Consider the following 20,679-nt stretch of genomic DNA (forward strand, 5'->3'; position numbering starts at 1 on the left):
ATGGGGTTCGTCTCTGGAATTTAAGCTATACGAAAGATTGTAACCGTATTAACAATGAAAACTATGAAGCAGACAGAGGAAAACTGAACAAAAACAAAAGGATATTGAACAGAAAAACATACAGAGCAAAATTAGATTAGATTATGCTTTAGAAAATTTAATGTGTGATAGATAAAAGGAAAATAGATACATACTAACATGTCTCCTATATGGCAAACTAACGCCGGGACAACACTAGGTAACACTATAAGAATAAAAATAAACTGTGAGAGATATGTAGAAAAGTTCCGTTCTCCAAACCCAGTAACTATTGATCAGTGGAAAGAATAACAAAATACTCATCAACATTTGAGAAACGGAATGAAAAAACAACAACGCTAAAATAAATAAGACGACGAGCTTGACTAAGTCCTTCACATCAACAAAGAAATATCAGCTTGGAATGAAGGCACCATTACACCACCACTCCATGGCCCTTCCCACCACCACCACTACAACCACCGCCACCACCACCACGCCTGGCGCCACCATTATCGCCCCCCCATCATCATCAACACCCCAAGTAACAATACACTATTAACAGAGAGCCATTATCATAACACAAACAAAGACCAATCCTGCACCCCACCCCTCATTACTACTACTACTACTACTACTACTACTACTACTACTACTACTACTACTATTACTACTACTACTACTACTACACTGCTCCTCCGCCTCCTCCTACTCCTCCCACTACTACCACTACCACTACTACTACTACCACTTCTACTACTACTACTACTACTACTACTACTGCTACTACTACTACTACTACTTCCATCACTTTAATGATATAGGAAAGGAACGCACTGACCGAAGAGTTGAGTCATGATTCCACAAAGTGAATAATATATGAGCTGAGAAGAGGAGGAGGAGGAGGAGGAACGCCCGAGAGGAAAAGAGGAGGGAGGAGTGAAGGGAAAACAAAGCAGAACCGAGAAAAAGGAGGAGGGAGAGAGAGGAGAGAGAGAGAGAGAGAGAGAGAGGAGGAGGAGGAGAGCGAGAGAGAGAGAGAGAGAGAGAGAGAGAGAGAGAGAGAGAGAGAGAGAGAGAGAGAGAGAGAGAGAGAGAGAGAGGACAAACGGAGGGAAGAGGAAAATTATGGGTGACAAGAGAGAGGAGGAAAAGAAAAAAAGGAGGAGGAGGAGGAGGAGGAGGAGGAGGAGACAGAGATGAGTATGGGAGTGATATAGGTTGCAGAAGGCGAAGAAAGAAGAGGAGGAGGAGGAGGAGGAGGAGGAGGAGGAGGAAATGATGGATAAGAAGAAACCGAAACCAGAGAAATGAGGAGGAGAAGTACAGAGAACAGACATAGTGGAAGGAGGAGAAGGAGGAGGAGGAGGAGGAGGAGGAAGGAAAAGAGAAATGTGCGTGTGGCGGGAGATGGCAAGAAAATAAAAGACAAAAGAGGCAAGAGTGAGAACACGAAGGAGAAATAGAGCATAAGAGAGAGGAGGAGGAGGAGGAGGAGGAGGAGGAGGAATTGATGGAGGAGGAAAAGCAGTTGGTAGAATTTTCCAAAGGATGAAGTGGGGAAAAAAGGAAGGAAAGAAGAAGTCTGAGGGGAGGAAGAGGAGGAGGAAGAGGAGGAGAACGATGAAAAATGAGGACGCAGGATAAAAAAAGTGGAAAATGAGAAGGATAAGGAGTAAAATGAGGCGAAGGCGGAAGACGAGGAGGAGGAAAAAGGAGGAGGACGAAGAGGAAGAAGACGAGGAGGAGGAGGAGAGGAAAAAAAATCAAACGAGAACGGAAAAAACGCAAAAAAAGAGGAAAAAAAAGCGAGATGAGAAACAAGAGGAAGAAAAATAATCATCAGTAGGAGAAAGGGGAAGAGGAGGGAAGAGTATGGAATGAGGAAAAGAAGGAAAGAAAGAAGAAAAGAGGATGAGAAGAGGAAGAGGGAAGCAGGTTACAAGAGGTAGGAATTTCTTGAAGCGTAAAGAGAAGCGTCCGTAGAGGTGAAGGAAGATAAGGATAAGAATGATGATGAGGAGGAAGAAGAGGAGGAGGAAGAGGATGAAAATACACGAAAGAGAACAATGGAAACGAAAAATCAAACAAAAATTGGAAGAAAAATAAAAAAAGAAGAATTAGTAAAGAAAAGAGGAGAGAAAAGCAAAATAAGGATGATGATTAGAATAAAGAAGATGATGAAGAAGAGGAGGAAGAGGAGGATTGGGGAATGAAAATATATAAAGGAAAACAAAGGAAAACAAAAAGAAATGGAATGAAGTGGAAATGCTTAGAAGAAAGGAGAGGAGGAGGAAAGATAAGAAAGATAATAAGTATAATGATTAAGATGAAGAAGAGGAAAAGATCACACACGAAGAGAAGAAAATACACGAAGAAAAGTAAAAAAAAAAACGAAAAGAAGAGAAAACAATGAATGAGGAGATGGGAGAGATTACTTAGGATTAGGATTAGAAAGGATAAGGAAGAGGAAGATAATAAGAAGATAAGGAGGGGAGAGGAGGAGGATTAAGGCTTGAGGAGGAGGAGGAGGAAGAGGAGGAGGAGGAGGAGGAGGAGGAGGAGGAGAGAAATACTGGTAAACAGGTATCCCCAAGAGGCGCGGTCAGGTGTGCTCAATAACGCGAAGAGAAATAAACAAAAACAAAGAAAGAGGAGAAAGAAAAAGAAAAGAAAAGAGGGTAAGATGATAAAGGTTGGAAAGTTGAGGAGAATAACAACAACAACAAGAATGAAGCAGAAAAGAAGAAGAAAAGAGGAGATGAAAAAAGAAAAAAGAAACGAAGAAACACGAAAAAAAGAAGAGGAAGGAGAAGAAGAAGAGGAGGAAGATTGGAAAGTTGAGGAGAATCACAACAACAAGAATGAAGGAGAAAAGACGGAATGACGAGAGAAAGAGAAACAAATACGAAACGAAGGAAGAAATAAATGAGAAATAAATAAGAGGAGAGAGAAATAAAGTTTGGAGAGAGGAGGAGAATTACAGCAGCAAAAATGAAGCAGAGAAGAGAGAATGACGATAAATGAAAACACAACAACCTAACGAAGACTAACGAATGATGATAACGAAGTAAAATAACGAAGATAAGAAGCGAAGAAAAATTACGTAGAAGAAAACAAAGGGGAGAGTCAAGTTAGTTATCTTTCCTATCTCTCCTCTTTTTCTTAATTAACAGAAAGAGCAGGAAGAAGAATAGAAGAAAAGTCTGACAGGATAATAAAATAAGGAATAACAGAAAAAACGATTTAGAATGACAAGATGAAACAACAAAGAAGAAACGTGGCAAAAAGTGGAATGAAGAAAATGAGAAAAAAAGCATAAAAAGAGAAATCAAAAGAGAGGAAAGGAGAAGTAATAAGTGAGTGAGTGGAAAATGGAAGAAAGGGGAGAGCTTGAGGTGGATAACAGGTAAGAAGAAGTAAACAGGTGAGGTGCCCCAGGTGAAGTGAGGCGTGACAGGGACCAGAACTAGGCCAGCCAACACACTAATGCCTTCACCTGGGAGACGGAAACACCTGAGCAACACTTCCTCTCAGACCAAAACACAGATTCGCTAACCTTTTGGAACTTCAGACACACGCAGTTGATAAGACTTTCGCAGAGGTTGTGTTAGTGTTTCCATGGGTAGTTTTATGAGACTGGTGATAGTTTGACGGTACTTCTGCACTATGAACGTAGAAAACACTCTAGAGAACACAACTAATCTCCTTTCTTTCATACCAAAACAGACATCCGATAACATTTCAAGGCTTACACACACACACACACACACACACACACACACACACACACACATTTGGTAAGGCTTCCGAAGAGGTTGTGTTAGTGTTTCCATGAGTAGTTTTACGACCCTAGCGATAGTTTGACGATGTTTCTGCACCATGAATGTGGAAAACGCTCTTGAGAACTTCACACGCCACACACACACACACACACACACACACACACACACACACACACACACACACACACACACACACACGCACACAGATGGCGATAGAAACCTGATAGCGTGCTTCGTGTTTTTTTTTTTTTTTCTTCTCCCAAACTTTAAGAAGCAACTTTACTACCACACTTGGAGCGACGTTCACGCACACACACGAACACACAAGTCACACCTGCGCCACATCCCGTCACGGCCACATCTCAGGAGCTTAATGTTACCTGTTTTACACCTGGGATATGTCTGAGCCACACCACGAAGAGCCACACGGAGCCACACCCGGGCCGGCTAAGTCACAAGCAGGCCAGAGCTAATTCCGAGCAATCCACACACACACACACACACACACACACACACACACACACACACACACACACACACACACGGAACTGCGCGAATCCTCGACCCCTAATGAGTTTCCCTTGCTTGATAGCTAATACGAAGAGGAGGAGGAAGAGGAGGAGGAGGAGGAGGAGGAGGCGGGTGAAGTAGGAAGCAGAGGAGGAGGAAATGGTCTAGTGTTATGGCTGAGGACGAGGAGGGAGAGGAGGAGGAGAAAGAGGAAGAGGAAGAAGAGGAGGAGGAAAAAGAGGAAGAAGAGGAGGGAACCATACTTTTTACATCCAGCATCAATAAAAAAAGGTATAAACATTTTTGCCAATTAGCGTTGCGGATATATTTCACTTAACAAAAAAAAAAAAAGAAAATATATAAGACAAGAGGATTAAAAGGGGAAAAGAAAGAGGAGAGAAGAAGAAAAAAGAGAAGAAAGAGGAGAGGAGGAAAAGAGAAGAAGGAAAAAGAGAGAAATGAAAGAAAGAAGAGGAACTGAGGAAGAGAGAACAGAGGAAATGAAAGAAGGAGGAAGAGGAGGAGAATTATGATAGAAAAATACGAATAAACAGACAAGAGAGAGAGAGAGAGAGAGAGAGAGAGAGAGAGAGAGAGAGAGAGAGAGAGAGAGAGAGAGAGCATGGGCAAAAGAAACGGGAGGCTGCTAAGGGGTAAGAGAGGAGGGAGGGAGGGAGGGAGAGAGGGAGAGGGAGGGAGGAAGGGAGAGGGAGGGAGGGAGTGGCGGACATTCACCCTGGGTAGTTTGCCTGAACACTGCAGTCAAGGAGAACACGTCCCTCCCTCCCTCCCTCCTTTCCTTCTCTCCCTCCATGCCTCATCTCCCTCCCTCTCTCCCTCCTACCCAGACTCCGTCTCACTCATCTCCCTCCCTCACCCTAGACAGTGTTTCCAGCTTCACTTTTCCTTTGGTTTTCCCTCCCTCGTCTCCCTTCTACTCTCCCTCATCTCCCTTTCTTCTCCTTTCATCTCTCCCTTCCACTTTCTTTCATCTCCCTTTTTCCTTCTCTCATCTTTCTTCCACTCTCCCTAATCTCCTTTTCTTCCCCTTTTATCTATCCCTCTCTTTTCCTTTCATCTCCCTGTCTCCTACTCTTATCTCCCTTCCACTCTCCCTCATCTCCCTTTCTTCTCCGTTCATCTCTCCCTTCCACTTTCTTTCATCTCCCTTTTTCCTTCTCTCATCTCTCTTTCCTTCCCTTTCATCTCTCCCTCTCTCTTCCTTTTATCTCCCTTTCTCCTACTCTCATCTTCCTTCCACTCTCCCTCATCTCCCTTTCTCCTCCTCTCATCTCCCTCCTTAATCTTATATGCAAGCCTCTTTAACTTATCTTTTCTCCCTGCATCCCATCTTCATCTCCTTTCTTCTTTCTTCCTCCTCTTGTTTTTCTTTCATCTTCTCTTCGTCTCATCTCCTTTCTTATTCCTTCTATCAAGATTCTCTTCACTTTTTTTCCCTTTCTCTTACATTTATCTCCTTCCTTCCTTTCTTTCGTTTCATTTTTATATCCTTATTCCACTCTCCATTAACATCTGCTATTTCTTTTTTCTTTCATTGAGTGTTTTCCTCCTCTCCTCTATTCTCTCTTCCTCTCTCTATTTTCTCTCATTCTTCCTCTCTTCTTCCCTTATCTCCTTATTCCACTCTCCATTAACATCTGCTATTTCGTTTTTTCTTTAATTTTGTGTTCCTCCTCTCCTCTATTCGCTTTCCCTCTCTCTCTATTTTATTTCATCCTTCTTCTCTTCTTCCTCCCTCTCTCTAACTTCTACGAGTATAGATTATCCAGGCTCACTTCTCTTCCCCTTCCTCTTCTCCTTCCTTTCGTTCCCTCTCTCTCAGTTCCCTCCTTTATCTATTTTTCTCTCTACCATATGTCGCTTCCCACTCCTTCCCTCTCCCTCTCCCTCTCTCTCTCTCTCTCTCTCTCAATTCCCCTCCTTTTCATTCAGAATAACCTAATTCACTGGTTTTTCCATGCATAATATTTTTCACAATTTCCACCACAAAAGACTAAAAGGAAGAGAGAGGATTGAATGGAAACTACATTGTATAAATATTTTGACACAAGGTTGAAACTTTGTATTATTGTTATTATCTCTACTTCCACGTTTATCGCTGTTCTGGCATTTCCTCTTTCGTCATTGTTTCTTTACCCCTTTGTCCTGCTTTTCTTATATTCGTTTTTTTATCTCTTCTTCCTTTTCCTCCTTTCCTCTCTTCAACATTGGTATTATTTTGACTAATTCCACGTTTATCAATGTTCTGGTATTTCCTCTTTCATCACAATCTCTTTACCCCTTTCTTTTCTTCTCTTCTTTTTTTCTTTCTCTCTCCTCCTCCTTCTTCTCTTCTCTTCCATTAGACCTTCTTATTCTCTCTGATTATCCCAGCTTACCTATTTTTTTCTCTCCCTTCCCTTTTTCCCTCCTTTTCCTCTTCCGCAACATTTTTTTCATTATATCATTAGTTCCACGTTTATCAATATTCTAGCATTTCCTCTTTCATCATAATCTCTTTATCCCTTTCTTTTCTTTTCATTCTCTTCTTCGTTTTTTTTTATCTCTCCTCTTCTTCCTCCTCCTTCTCTTCTCTTCCATCTGATCTTCTCTCTGATTATCCTCTCTTACCTTTTTTTTTCTCTCTCTCTCTTCCACTTTCTCTCCCTTCCTTTTCTCCCTCCTTTTCCACCTCTTCCTCTTTTCCTCTTCCTCAACATTTTTTTTAATTATTGTCACTATTTCCACGTTTATCAATATTCTAGCATTTCCTCTTTCATCATGGTCTGTTTTACCCTCTTCTCTTCTTTTATTTTCTTCTCTCCTTCGTTTTTTCTCTCTCCTCCTCCTCCTCCTCCTCCTCCTTCTCTCCTTCCATCTGACCTTTTTCTTCTCTCACTGATTATCCCAACGTACCAGTTCTCTCTCTCTCTCTCTCTCTCTCTCTCTCTCTCTCTCTCTCTCTCTCTCTCCCTCTCTCCTTTCCTCTCTTTCTTTCTCGTTTACATGGAAAAACGGACCGCAAATACTCCTCATGATTCAACTAATTATGGAGGGAAGGGAGGAAAGGAGGGAGGGAGGGAAGAAGGGAAGGGAGGAATGGAGGAAATGAAGGACGAAGGGAAGAAGGGTAGAGGAGTAAGAGGGAAGGAAGGGAAATGAGGGAAGAGAAGAAATGGAAAAGAAGGGTGAGAGGGAAGAAAAAAGAGGGAAGGGAGGGAAAAAAATGGTAGAAAAAGGGAGGAAGTAGGAGTGAGGAGGAGAAGGGTAAGAGGGAATGAAGGGAAGACTGGGAAGAAGAGAAAGGGAGGATGTGAGGAAGAAGGGAAAGAGGAGAGGAAGGGAATGAGGGAAGAGGGAAAAGGAAAGAAAGGAAAAAGAGGAAATGGGGAGGAATGGAAGGGTAAGAGGGAAGGATGGGAAAAGAGGGAAGAGAAATGGAGGAAATGGGAAAAAAATAGAACAGTATATGATAAAGAGAAGGAAAGGGAGGGAAGAAGAAAGGAAATCAGGAGAGTGAAAGGAAGGAAACAGTGACAAAACAAGGGAATAGACGAAGGGAAAAACAAAAGGGAAGGAAAGGGAGGAAAGAAGAAAGGAAAACAGAAGAGTCAAAGGAAGGAAACAGTGACAAAACAAGGGAATAGACGAAGGGAAAAACAAAAGAAAAACGAGGAAGACAATTAAACGAAAGCGGTAGATCGGAAATAGAGGAACAGATGACGAAAACAGGAGGAGAGGGACAGGAGGAGAAGGGATGAGAGAGGAATGGAAGAGAAGAAATACAAGGAGGAAAACGAGAATGCAGGGAGATATAATTGATAAAAGAGAACTTGAGTAGAAACAGAAGGGAGTTACGAAAGGGAGGATAGGAAGAGGGAGAGAGAGAAACGTGAGACTAGCAAACACACACACACACACACACACACACACACACACACACACACACACACACACGAGAGAACAAGGCCAATACACGCATTCAATTATTAAAACGAAGAAGAAAAAAAACTTACATCGTTCTTTTTATACCAATCTGTTCCAACAACCAATTAGAAAAATAATGACGAAAGAAATTAGGAAGATAATATAGAATTAGATCGCTAGAAAGATAGACAGATAGATAGATAGATAGATAAAGAGAGAGGTACGGAGAGAATGAAGGGGAGAGAGGAGGAATGGAGAAAGGGAGAGCGTTAAGGATGGAGGGCAAAAAAGGAGGGGGAATGGAGGAAGGAAGGGAAGGGAGGGAGGTAGAGAGGAAGGGAGAAGGGAGAAGTCGTGAGAAGCATTAATGGTGACAGGGAGACAAATATTAAGGTCACCGCAGAAGCTGATGATGATGATGAAGATGATGAAGGTGATGGTAAGAAGGAGGAAGAGGAGAGAAGAAATGATGAAGGGGAAGAAGGTTGCAATAATGATGATGATGATGATGATGATGGTGGTAATGACTTTGGTGTTAGTGTTATTGCTGTTATCGATAGTGGTGGTGGTGATGGTGTTGTGGGTATTGTTGCTATGGTGATGGTGGTGGTGGTACTGGTGGTGGTGGTGGTGGTGGTGGAGGTAGTGGTGGTGGTGGTGGTGGAGGTAGTGGTGGTGGTGGTACTGGTGGTGGTGGTGGTGGAGGTAGTGGTGGTGGTGGTAGTGACAGTAATATCGATGGAGGATTCTAATTAATTCCCGCTGATGTAAGGTGTGAGACAGTATTAACACACACACACACACACACACACACACACACACACACACACGCACACACACACACACACACACACACGTACACTAACTCACACAACGCTGGCTGGGGGCGGTCGGCAACACACACACACACACACACACACACACACACACATAACTTGGGGGGCGATTGTGATGCAGCTGTTGATTCCCCTTGAGGCAGAGGAGGAGGAGGAGGAGGAGGAGGAGGAGGAGGGTAGCGAGGAGCAGGGTATTGGAAGGGATGGGTAGATGGGGAAGAGGAGGGATGGGGAAGGGGTGGATGATTAGCTGAAGGGGAGAAGAGGGAGGGAAGGGGAAGGGTGAAGGAACAGGAGCAGAAACAGGAGGAGGAGGAAGAGGAAGAGGAGGAGGAGGAGGAGGAGGAAAAGGAGGAGGAGTGTCACTAACAGATGTATGTACAGTAAACCTTAAGCTTGAAATATTGCTACTTATTAACTAAGAAGAAGAAGAAGAAGAAGAAGAAGAAGAAGAAGAAGAAGAAGAAACTACATGACTGAGAAAAACTACGACTATTACTATTACTACTACTACTACTACTACTACTCCAATTACCACTATTACAATAATTAAGTGAGAAACTTCTGTGAAAACAATTATATCTTGTTAAACTCTCTCTCTCTCTCTCTCTCTCTCTCTCTCTCTCTCTCTTCATCATTGTTTTTCGTCCACTATTCAACTCATCCCCCCACACACATATACACACACACTTACATCCCCCATCCAACACACATACCCCCTCCACCCCCCGTTCCAACCCCCACCCCCCACACACCTAACCATCAGCCTCAGCCTCACAAAACAGGTAAATAACATCATCCCATCAGACACACCGAATAAGACAGAGCACTTTATGGACACCAGAGCGGCCGGCCCCTTCACCCACGGCTCCCTTCACCTGCCACGGGCCCCAGGTGGACGGGACTTTGCCCAGCAGGTGCCCGGGCGGACCAATAACCCGGCCAGACACTATCAATTAGGCGCGAGGTGAGACTGCATACCTGGGCGAAGGGACAGGTGGGCGGAGGAGGAGAAGGAGGAGGAGGAGGGAGAGATTAGGAGGAGCGAGAAGGAAGGTAAGAAAAGAGAATGTGGATGATGAGGAAAATGAGAGGAAAAAATATAACGTGTGCGTGTGCGAGTGTGTATGTGTGTGTGTGTGTGTGTGTGTGTGTGTGTGTGTGTGTGTGTGTGTGTGTGTGTGTGTGTGTGTGTGTGTGTGTGTGTGTGTGTGTGTGTGTGTGGGGGGGGCGAGAGAGAGAGAGAGAGAGAGAGAGAGAGAGAGAGAGAGAGAGAGAGAGAGAGAGAGAGAGCATGCAACACGAGGGAGAACAAAGATTTATAACTCCCAGGACACACACACACACACACACACACACACACACACACACACACACACACACACACACACACACACACACACACACACACACACACGCTGAAAATATAAATCAGCCAACAATACAATTACAGCAAACTGATAACAAAACAAATAAAAGAATGAACAAAGGCAAATGGAAAAAAATACAAAAGAAAAAAAAAGAAGAAAATTTCCAAGGCCAGCGAGAACCGTCCATACCAAAAAAGGAGAAAATAAATAAAAGAAGAAAAAGAAGAGAAACAAAGGCAAAAGAAGAAAATAAAAGAGGTGGAAGAGAAAAAAAGGAATGGAAAGAGGAAATTCCACTCCCAGCTAAAGTCACACACACACACACACACACACACACACACACACACACACACACACACACACACACACACACACACACATTTCCCCCCTCCCTAAATCCACTCTTCTTTCCTCCATTCTCTCCTCTCCCTCTTTCTTCCTTTCTTTCTCCCTTTCTCTCCCTCTTCCCCCCTCTAACAACCCTGGTAATGAGCCTAGAGGCGAGGGTAATGAGGTAATTGGCAGATCTCACACACACACACACACACACACACACACACACACACACACACACACACACACACACACACACACACACACACACACACACACACACACACACACACACACACACACACACACACACACACACACACAGACGCATAAACACTAACCATATAGCTGTCACCAATTTACGAGGGCATCATGACACACACACACACACACACACACACACACACACACACACACACACACACACGGCTGACTTGACAGTTGATTTTCCGAGAAGTATAAATTAAACTCCAAGTCTATTTTCTCACGCGATGTTTGTAGACCGTGAAAACTATCAAGAAGGCAACGGTTATGATTACGACTACAACTGCTGCTACAGTTACTACTACTACTACTACTACTACTACTACTACTACTATTACCACTACCACTACTATTATATACCACTACAACTACTCCCATACAAAAAACAAAGCTACAACTACAACAAATACAATAATAATAATAAAATAATAATAATAATAATAATAATAATAATAATAATAATAATAATAATAATAATAATAATAATAATAATAATAATAATAATAAATCATGTGCAAAAGCCAAAATCATATACCATTTCGGAAACATCACACACACACACACACACACACACACACACACACACACACACACACACGAAGGAAAAAAATCGCATCAAGAAATGACACACACATAATTACCTCTCCTTCCCTTCTTCCCTCCCCTTCTCTTCCCTTCCCTTCCTTCTCTCCCCACCCTTCCTCCCCTCCCCACCCTTCCTCCCCTCCCCACCCTGTCCTCCTTTTCTTTTTCCTTCCATCCACCTCCACCGCCAACCCTTCCCAAATAGCTTTTCACTTTTCCCTTTCATAATGACTACGTTCCTCCTCCTCCTCCTCCTCCTCCTGAAGGGAACAAGCAGATACATGATTTCCGCCCACCGATACGCCACTCACCCCAAAATTGCTTCCACCCAAGATACGAAGGAGAGAGAGAGAGAGAGAGAGAGAGAGAGAGAGAGAGAGAGAGAGAGAGAGAGAGAGAGAGAGAGAGAGAGAGAGAGAGAGAGAGAGAGAGAGTACCAATAAGACGTAGAATTGAAATGTAATATTCAAACAAGTATATATTCGTTTATTAAGAGCAGTTGAAATGTTGGAGAAGGATATTGTATATTTGCTTACACACACACACACACACACACACACACACACACACACACACACACACACACACACACACACACACACACACACACACACACACACACACACACACACACACACACACACACACACACACACACACACACACACACACACACACAGAGTATCTCCTAATTATACGCTACAAAGGGCGACATTTTCCAATCTCTCACTAACAACAGACAAATTTGTTCTTACTCTAATGATTAATATTCGTTTATCAGATATATTCTTTTCTACTTTTCTATTGACAATCTCTCTCTCTCTCTCTCTCTCTCTCTCTCTCTCTCTCATTATCCCTTATTTGGTTTCATATTGACTACAAACATAATTTACAGTCATTAGTAGCGTGTTTTCTTTCAGTGTGTGTGTGTGTGTGTGTGTGTGTGTGTGTGTGTGTGTGTGTGTGTGTGTGTGTGTTGTATTTTCATATTGACATCAAAGAAAATTCGCTCATTAGTTCACGACGTAATTAAACATCTCTCTCTCTCTCTCTCTCTCTCTCTCTCTCTCTCTCTCTCTCTCTCTCTCTCTCTCTCTCTCTCTCTCTCTCTCTCTCTCTCTCTCTCTCTCTCTCTCTCTCTCTCTTCAATTAATGTGCTTAAAAGTTCTGTCATATTGCCAATTTCGAAAAGGCAACGCGAATTCGCAGAAGCATTTCCATATTTCTTTGCGCTCTTTTTAAATCAAAGGAACTAACTTCTCTTTACCGTATACTTCTAAAATTATTCGCTTTAGTATTAATTATGAAGTGAATGAAAACTGTAGAAGGAATTACGAAAACTGACGACAGTATTTAGGATAGAAATCAGTAATATATGAACTAATCCGAATTATGATATTATTAATTTCAGTACTAAATAAAAAATAAGGTAATAAAAATGAAGCTGTCGGTGTGTGTGATCTGTTACTTCAATTACTGAGTCTGCTAATGCTCTTTTGAACTTACTAACTGCATGCCTCCACCCCTCCGAAGGCCCCACTACACACGCCTTTTCATTCTAGGTCATGTATATACTGTCCAAATTCCAAATGCAAGAGTGAACCAGCATCTTCATTCTTTCACCTCTTTCACTCACACAACTCTCCCTTTTCTGTATTTCCTCATTCCGACAACACGAATACTTTCAAGAGGAGAGCAGCAAGACACCTCCATCCAATTTTACTCTCTTTTGGAGCCTAGTATCCTTTTTGCCAGAACAGTGCATAGCGATTTTTTTCTTAAGCTACTCCATTGCTGCAAAACGATACCAAGAATGAGTAACGAATAGGGGAAGGAGTACATACTTTGCACCTTTCTGACTGAATATATATTGCTCTTATGAAAGAATGTATGGATAACTGTGATGTCATGGCTACTGGGGTTTGTGACTGGTTAGGTGTGTGTAAGGTGATTTATTTAACCTTCCCTCCGCCTTTGTGACTGGTTAGGTGTGTGTAAGGTGATTTATTTAACCTTCCCTCCGCCTTTGTGACTGGTTAGGTGTGTGTAAGGTGATTTATTTAACCTTCCCTCCGCCTTCCTTTGCTTCCCTTCGCTTCTTCCCCATTCCCTCGTCCTCTTCTCCTTCCAGTTCCTTCCCTCCTGTTTTCTTATTCCTTTCAGCGACTGTCATCTCCAACCCTCCCCGAATAGCGTTTCACTTTTCCCTTTCATAATGACAACCTTCTTCTTCCTCCTCCTCCTCCTCCTCCTCCTCCTCCCCTCCTCCTCCTCCTCCTCTAGACAGCTGGAATTTGGGTATCATAATTAGGATGTCAACACACAATGGTTTCCTTCTCAAACATATCACGTAAACTTGCAAACCATTATACAAGAACTAGAATCATTAAAAAAAAAGTATAGCCTGTAAACTTGGCAAACTGTCACACACACAAAAAAAATGGGATAACAAAAAAAAAAAAAAATTATGTAACCTGTAAACCTGCAAGAAATTCTAAAAACACTGGAATCATTAAAAAAATATATATCATGTAAGCTTGTAAACTCATAAAGCAGTAAGTAAATGAAGGTAAAGTAAATGTTAAGCAAATGAAGGTGAAGTAAATGTCAAGTAAAAATAAATAAAGGTAAGATAATAAAGCTACATCAGTCTTGCACCTGCCCCTCAAAACAACATAATTAAATATCCTAAGACAAGCTCAAGACCCAATGTGACGGAGATGAGCACTGAAACCACGCGCATCTATAGCATAAAACCCCAAACTTTGCCTTTACCTACATATTTTCCTATTTTTTATCCTATTTAACATTGCACCTTTCCCTCAAAAAACACAATTAAAGACAAATACACAAACTCAAAGGCTAATGTAACAAGATGAGCACCGAGGCCACGCGCAGTTAAACTATAAACCTCAACTTAACCTCTCCATTTCCCTCCTTGACCTTCTATCTGAGGTGAGGAGGTGCGATTCCTGACCCATTGATTGTCAAGGTGGTGGAGGGTACAGGTGTTTGGTAACGTGACATCTGGAGGCTGATTGGGGAGGGAGTTTATGCAAAGGAGGTCACCTGATACTCTACCTATGATTGGCTTGAAGATTGTGTTACCGAGATGACGTTAAATGTTTGGGTAATGGTAACAGCGAAGTAAAAGGCGAAGAGAAGAGAAAGGGAAGGGAAAACATAGTAAGGGAGAGATATAGATAGATAGATAGAAAAGATAGATGGATAAGAGAGAGAGAGAGAGAGAGAGAGAGAGAGAGAGAGAGAGAGAGAGAGAGAGAGAGAGAGAGAGAGAGAGAGAGAGAGAGAGAGAGAGAGAGAGAGAGAGAGAGAGAGAGAGAGAGAGAGAGAGAGAGAGAGAGAGAGAGAGACAGATAGAGAGAGATAGATAGATAGAGAGAGAGAGAGAGAGAGAGAGAGAGAGAGAGAGAGAGAGAGAGAGAGAGAGGATATATATGGTGTAAGGAAAAACAAACCAAGAGCGAAAATAACACACGAGGTTAAGTCAGTTTCGATTCCGTGTGTGTGTGTGTGTGTGTGTGTGTGTGTGACTGGAATGTGAATACATGACTTGTAAATATTGACAACCATATTCCCTTTTCATATATTTTTTCAAGGATAAATATGTATGTGTGTGTGTGTGTGTGTGTGTGTGTGTGTGTGTGTGTGTGTGTGTGTGTGTGTGTGTGCGACAGGTGTGTGGTAGGGTTAAGGAGATGACGCGTCTTGCTCGTCTGCCAAAAATGCCAAAAGATAGCCAACACACACACACACACACACACACACACACACACACACACACACACACACACACACACACACACACAGTTAGTCACATTTACTGCCCAACCATAAAATACACATAAAAATTGAGGGTTTTTACATATTCATATACACACTCAATAGTAACACACACACACACAAACACACACACACACACACGTTATTCACATTTATTACACAGTCATAAAATACACTTTGAAATCCATACACTCTTTAAAATAGCATACACCCACACCCACCCACACACACACACACACACACACACACACACACACACACACACACACACACACACACACACACACACACACACACACACACACACACACACACACACACACACACACACACACACACACACACACACACACACACACACACACACACACACACACACACATTTTTATCTCCACGTATATCGAGTTTCATATATTAATTTATTTTCATTATCCGTAAAATTTTCTACCTGCCTCTTTGTCTGTCTATCTATCTATTTTACTTTTGTCTTTGTTTGTTTGTATTAATTTGTATGGATTAGACTGTTTACCTAATTTGTTTATGCATTTAATCGAGTCAACCAACGTTTCTGAGTGTGTGTGTGTGTGTGTGTGTGTGTGTGTGTGTGTGTGTGTGTGTGTGTGTGTGTGTGTGTGTGTGTGTGTGTGTGTGTGTGTAATCACGGCAATAACCATTACTATGCTCACTCCGCCACAATTTCTCTCTCTCTCTCTCTCTGACTTATTATGATGCATTGCTTTTTTTTCTTTTTTTCTATTCTTCCTGTCTTTAGCGTCTTTTTCTTTCCTCTTCTCTCCTAATTTCCTTCTTTTCCTCTTTATTCTTCCTCCTTTTTTGTCTATCTTTTTTCCTTTTCATCTTTATATTTTCTCAATCATTTCCCCTTTATCGTTTTATTCCATTCACATCATTTCTCATCCTTCCCCTTCTTCTTCCCTTCTTTCTTTCTTTCTTTCTTTCACTCCCTCTCTTCCTTCTCTCCGTCCCTCTTTTCTTAATCACTGCTTCTTCCTTTAATAGCTTTCTTAACCCTCTCTTCCTGTGCCCAATTCCCTTCTTCTTCCTTCCTCCCCTTCTCCTTCCTTATTCCGTTTTGTTTATGCTCATTTCTCTCTCTCTCTCTCGCCGTTTATCATGATTACGTCTCTCCCTTTCTTCATTCATTAATTCTCCTTTCCTATCCTTCTCCCCTTCTTCCTCCTTTAGTCCCTTCCTCCTGCGATAATTTAACTTTCCTCCTCTTCTTCTTCTTCCTCCTAATCTTCCTTCTCCTCCTCCTCCTTGTCCTGGTTCTCCTCCTCCATCTTCTTTGACCTCAATTCCTCGTAAATAGTCTTTTGTCGATTAATTTTGACATAACTCTCTCTCTCTCTCTCTCTCTCTCTCTCTCTCTCTCTCTCTCTCTCTCTCTCTCTCTCTCTCTCTCTGTTCATGAATGTTCAATCGACATTTTTTTCTTCGTCTCTTTCTGTTTCGTAGTCACCACGCCTCTTCTTTCTCCTTTGGTACTCCCCCCCTCTTCCCATCACCTACCATCATCTCACAATAATATTCTCTCTCTCTCTCTCTCTCTCTCTCTCTCTCTCTCTCTCTCTCTCTCTCTCTCTCTCTCTCTCTCTCTCTCTCCAGAATCAGTAAATACATTAACGTGGCCAGTGAACGGATGTGTGTGTGTGTGTGTGTGTGTGTGTGTGTGTGTGTGTGTGTGTGTGCGTACGTTAGTGTGGGAATGTTTACTGAAGGTGGTGGCGACGGTACTCCGGTGTTGACGGCGTTAATGGTGGTGGTGGTGATGGTGGTGACAACAGTGGTGGTGGTGGTGGTGACGCGGTACTTGATTCATCGGTGTGAGTGATGGTGTTGATAATGGCGGTGTTGTTGTTGTGGAGTTGCATTGCCGTGGTGGTGTTGCGTATTGGTGTTGAGTCACACTGAGTGAAGCTTCTTGAAATCTGAGAGAGGTGTTCTGTTGCATGTTGTTTTGTCTGTCTGTCTGGTGTGTCTAAGGGTTGTGGTGTTGCTATGGTTAGGGGTGAAATTCTATCTGTCTATCTGTCTGTCTGTGTGATGGGAGTTGTTTGGGGGTGTCTGGGGTGTAACTTTATAAGGGGGTCTTTCTAGGGGTGCCTGTCTAAAGGGAGGGTGGCTGTATTGGGTGGGTTGACTGGAGGAGGGATTCTGCAGTGTGGTGTTGCTATGGTAAGGAGTGGAATTCTGTATAGGGATGTTTGTCTGTGGGAATACCTATCAGGGAAGCGGGTCTGTCTTAAGGTGTCTGTCTTGGGGTTTGTCTGGATAGGTCTCTATGGGGGGGGGGTCAGGAGGGGTTCTGGGGTGTGATTTTGCTATGGTAAGGTGGAATTCTGTCTGTCTATGGGTGCCTGTCTGTCTAGTGATGTGTCTGTCTCAGGATGTCTGTATGGGGGAGTGTCTGAGGAGGTGTTCATGGGTGTGATGTTATGGTAAGGGCTGTAAATCAATCTGTCTGGGGTTGTCTGTCTGGGGGTGATGTGTCTGTCTAGGGTTGGGTGTGTCTGTGGGTGTAGGTGTTGTTATGGTAAGGAGTATAAATCTGTCTGTCTGGGGTGGTGTCTGTCTGGGGTTGGGTGTGTCTGTGGGTGCGGTGATGTCATGGTGCGGGTTGGAATTCTGTCTGTCAGCTGTCGAGATTTATTTAAAGAATCTGCATCAAGTGGAGGAATGTATCGGAATTTTAAAGCCGTGTTGTGCTGTCGTGTCTGTTGTTTAGGCTGGTGGTGTGGTGTGGGCGTGCCGGTGCATGATGGAGTGTGGTGGTGTTATGATGCATGATAGTGAAGATGGTGATGATAGTATAGTGTGTGGAGGTATATGAGAACGTGAGGAATGGTGTCTGGTGATTGTGATGTGCGTGTGATATGAAACTAAATAATAGAGTAGAATGAAGACAGATAATTGAGATGGCAACGATAAAATGACGTACAGACGAGTGTGAGAACGTGGAATGTCGATTATTGATGCGATATTGACGGTGGTGTACGTGAGATTTGATTTTTTTTTTTTTTTACAGCAGAGGAAACAGTGCAAGGGAGTAAAATAAAATAAAAGAAAACAATATGAAAAAAAAAAGCCCGCTACTTACTGCTCCAAAACAGAGTAGAGTGGCCAAAAAGAGAAATCAGAAAGAAGAGTGTGAGTGATATAGTGAGAGATATAAGACTGTCTACTGAAATGATGATGATACGGTATGTGGATATGTGTGATAACGTGAAATGGTGTCTTGAGATGTGGTGGTGATGACGTGGGTGTCTGGTGATGTGTGTGTGTGAGGGCGTGGAATGTAGGCTATTGAGGAGGAGGAGGAGGTAGGAGCAGAGGGTATCATGCTACGTAATGTGGAAACACGTGAAAACAAGACAATAAAAAAGGAAAAAAGCCACCAAAAAATAAAAATAAATGAATGAAAAGAGAAGACGCAAAACTGAGATACAGAAACACATGAAAACAAGACAATAAAAAAGGAAAAAAGCCACCAAAAAATAAAAATAAATGAATGAAAAGAGAAGACGCAAAACTGAGATACAGAAACACGTGAAAACAAGACAATCAAAAAAAGGAAAAAAAAAGCCACCAAACAATAATAAAAAAAATACAACGCCGAACTGACAGACAAATAGTTGAAAAGTTATAATTATATTCACACGAAGCCATTATGATCATACAAACAAAATCACGTCTAATTTTATCACAACTTTAACTTTTTGTCGATATCTGATTCAATAAGAGAGAGAGAGAGAGAGAGAGAGAGAGAGAGTCAGCACCTCCCATTCAGCAAGTTCGAGGTGGATTATTCAGTCCTGTTCTCAATTATAAGTTCTCGTCAGCTGTTCAGTAACTCGGCAAGGTGTTCAGTCAGGTGTGTGTGTGTGTGTGTGTGTGTGTGTGTTTGTGTGAATTCCAAAAAAATTATAAAATATTGCAAAAGGTAAATATTATAGAAGGTAAATATTGTAAAAGATTGTAAAATATCGTGGTAAAACATTAATTCGGTTAGTCATTGATTCGTTTCGTCGCTTCACTTGTGGTTCGAAGCTTCAGTTGTTGAGTTAATAGTTCGCTTTGCATTTCTAAGTCTCCTTTTCATCATTTAGTATTTGGATCTCTCTCTCTCTCTCTCTCTCTCTCTCTCTCTCTCTCTCTCTCTCTCTCTCTCTCTCTCTCTCTCTCTCTCTCTCAGTCTATAATCCGCCTTGTAATTCATCCTCAAACAGTGATCAATCAGTATGTTTAAGGGTCCGCCAGTCGGTCACTCGTGTATACAGTTCGTCAGTCAATCAGTCAGTCAGTCAGTCAGTGGAGGGTCAGTGAGTCTTTGCCGGAGTCTCAATGATGTTGGTCAGTTGTTTGGTTCCTCGAGAAATTACTACCTCACTGTCTCTCTCTCTCTCTCTCTCTCTCTCTCTCTCTCTCTCTCTCTCTCTCTCTCTCTCTCTCTCTCTCTCTCTCTCTCTCTCTCTCCATTTCATTGATTTATTGTACAATTATGCATATAAATTACATTTTGTATTCATGGGTCTTGGTCAAGCGCTTTTGTACCAGCGCACGTACACACACACACACACACACACACACACACTTATGTAAATACGTACTAACATGATCATAATATTTCTTAATGCACAGTAAGTCATTTAAATTTTAACTGCCGTGAGGCGTTTACTACAACTACTACCACTACTACTACTACCACTACTACTACTACTACTTTTACTACTACAACTACTACTACTGCTACTACAATATAAGAAGTTGTTGTTGTAGCTTTAGCAGTAGATAACAATAGCAATAGGAGTAAAAGTAGCATTATTGGTGTTGTAGTAGTAGTAGTAGTAGTAGAAGTGGTGGTAGTAGTAGCACCACCACTACCACTACCAATAGCAACAACACAACAGTCCCCTGCATCGGCCCCTTCCCCCGGTACTCACTGTTGAAGGCCTGGCGCTGCGTGGTGAGGACGCCCATCATGTTGCCGGCCGTGTCGCTCACCACCTGGCTGAGGGAGCGCTTGCCCTCCGCCAGCAGCGCCTCCGTCACCTCGGGCAGGCAGCAGGCGCCACCCCCGCACACTTCAGACCCTGTAACGGGAGAAAGATGTGTTAGCTGTGTGTATAGGGATTACTGGAGGGGGTAAGGAGGGGTGACAAAGAAAAGAAATGTGATAAAAGGAAAAATGAGAAGGAAAACGTAGGTAAAGAAGCGCTAGCTGTG

At 42.5% G+C, this 20,679-nt stretch overlaps 1 protein-coding gene across 1 annotated transcript in view; it reads right to left on the reverse strand.

The window, feature by feature from the left end:
- The window catches only part of LOC126984563 (glypican-5-like), a 172,167-nt gene that overhangs the window by 22,024 nt on the left and 129,464 nt on the right, over positions 1-20,679 (reverse strand). Inside the window, exon 3 of the mRNA XM_050838285.1 lies at positions 20,397-20,546. Within this exon, the coding sequence (XP_050694242.1) occupies positions 20,397-20,546 (150 nt within the window). The remainder of the gene's footprint in view (positions 1-20,396; positions 20,547-20,679) is intronic.

Source organism: Eriocheir sinensis, chromosome 5, assembly GCF_024679095.1.
Source record: "Eriocheir sinensis breed Jianghai 21 chromosome 5, ASM2467909v1, whole genome shotgun sequence".
In the NCBI taxonomy this organism is placed as follows: domain Eukaryota; kingdom Metazoa; phylum Arthropoda; class Malacostraca; order Decapoda; family Varunidae; genus Eriocheir; species Eriocheir sinensis.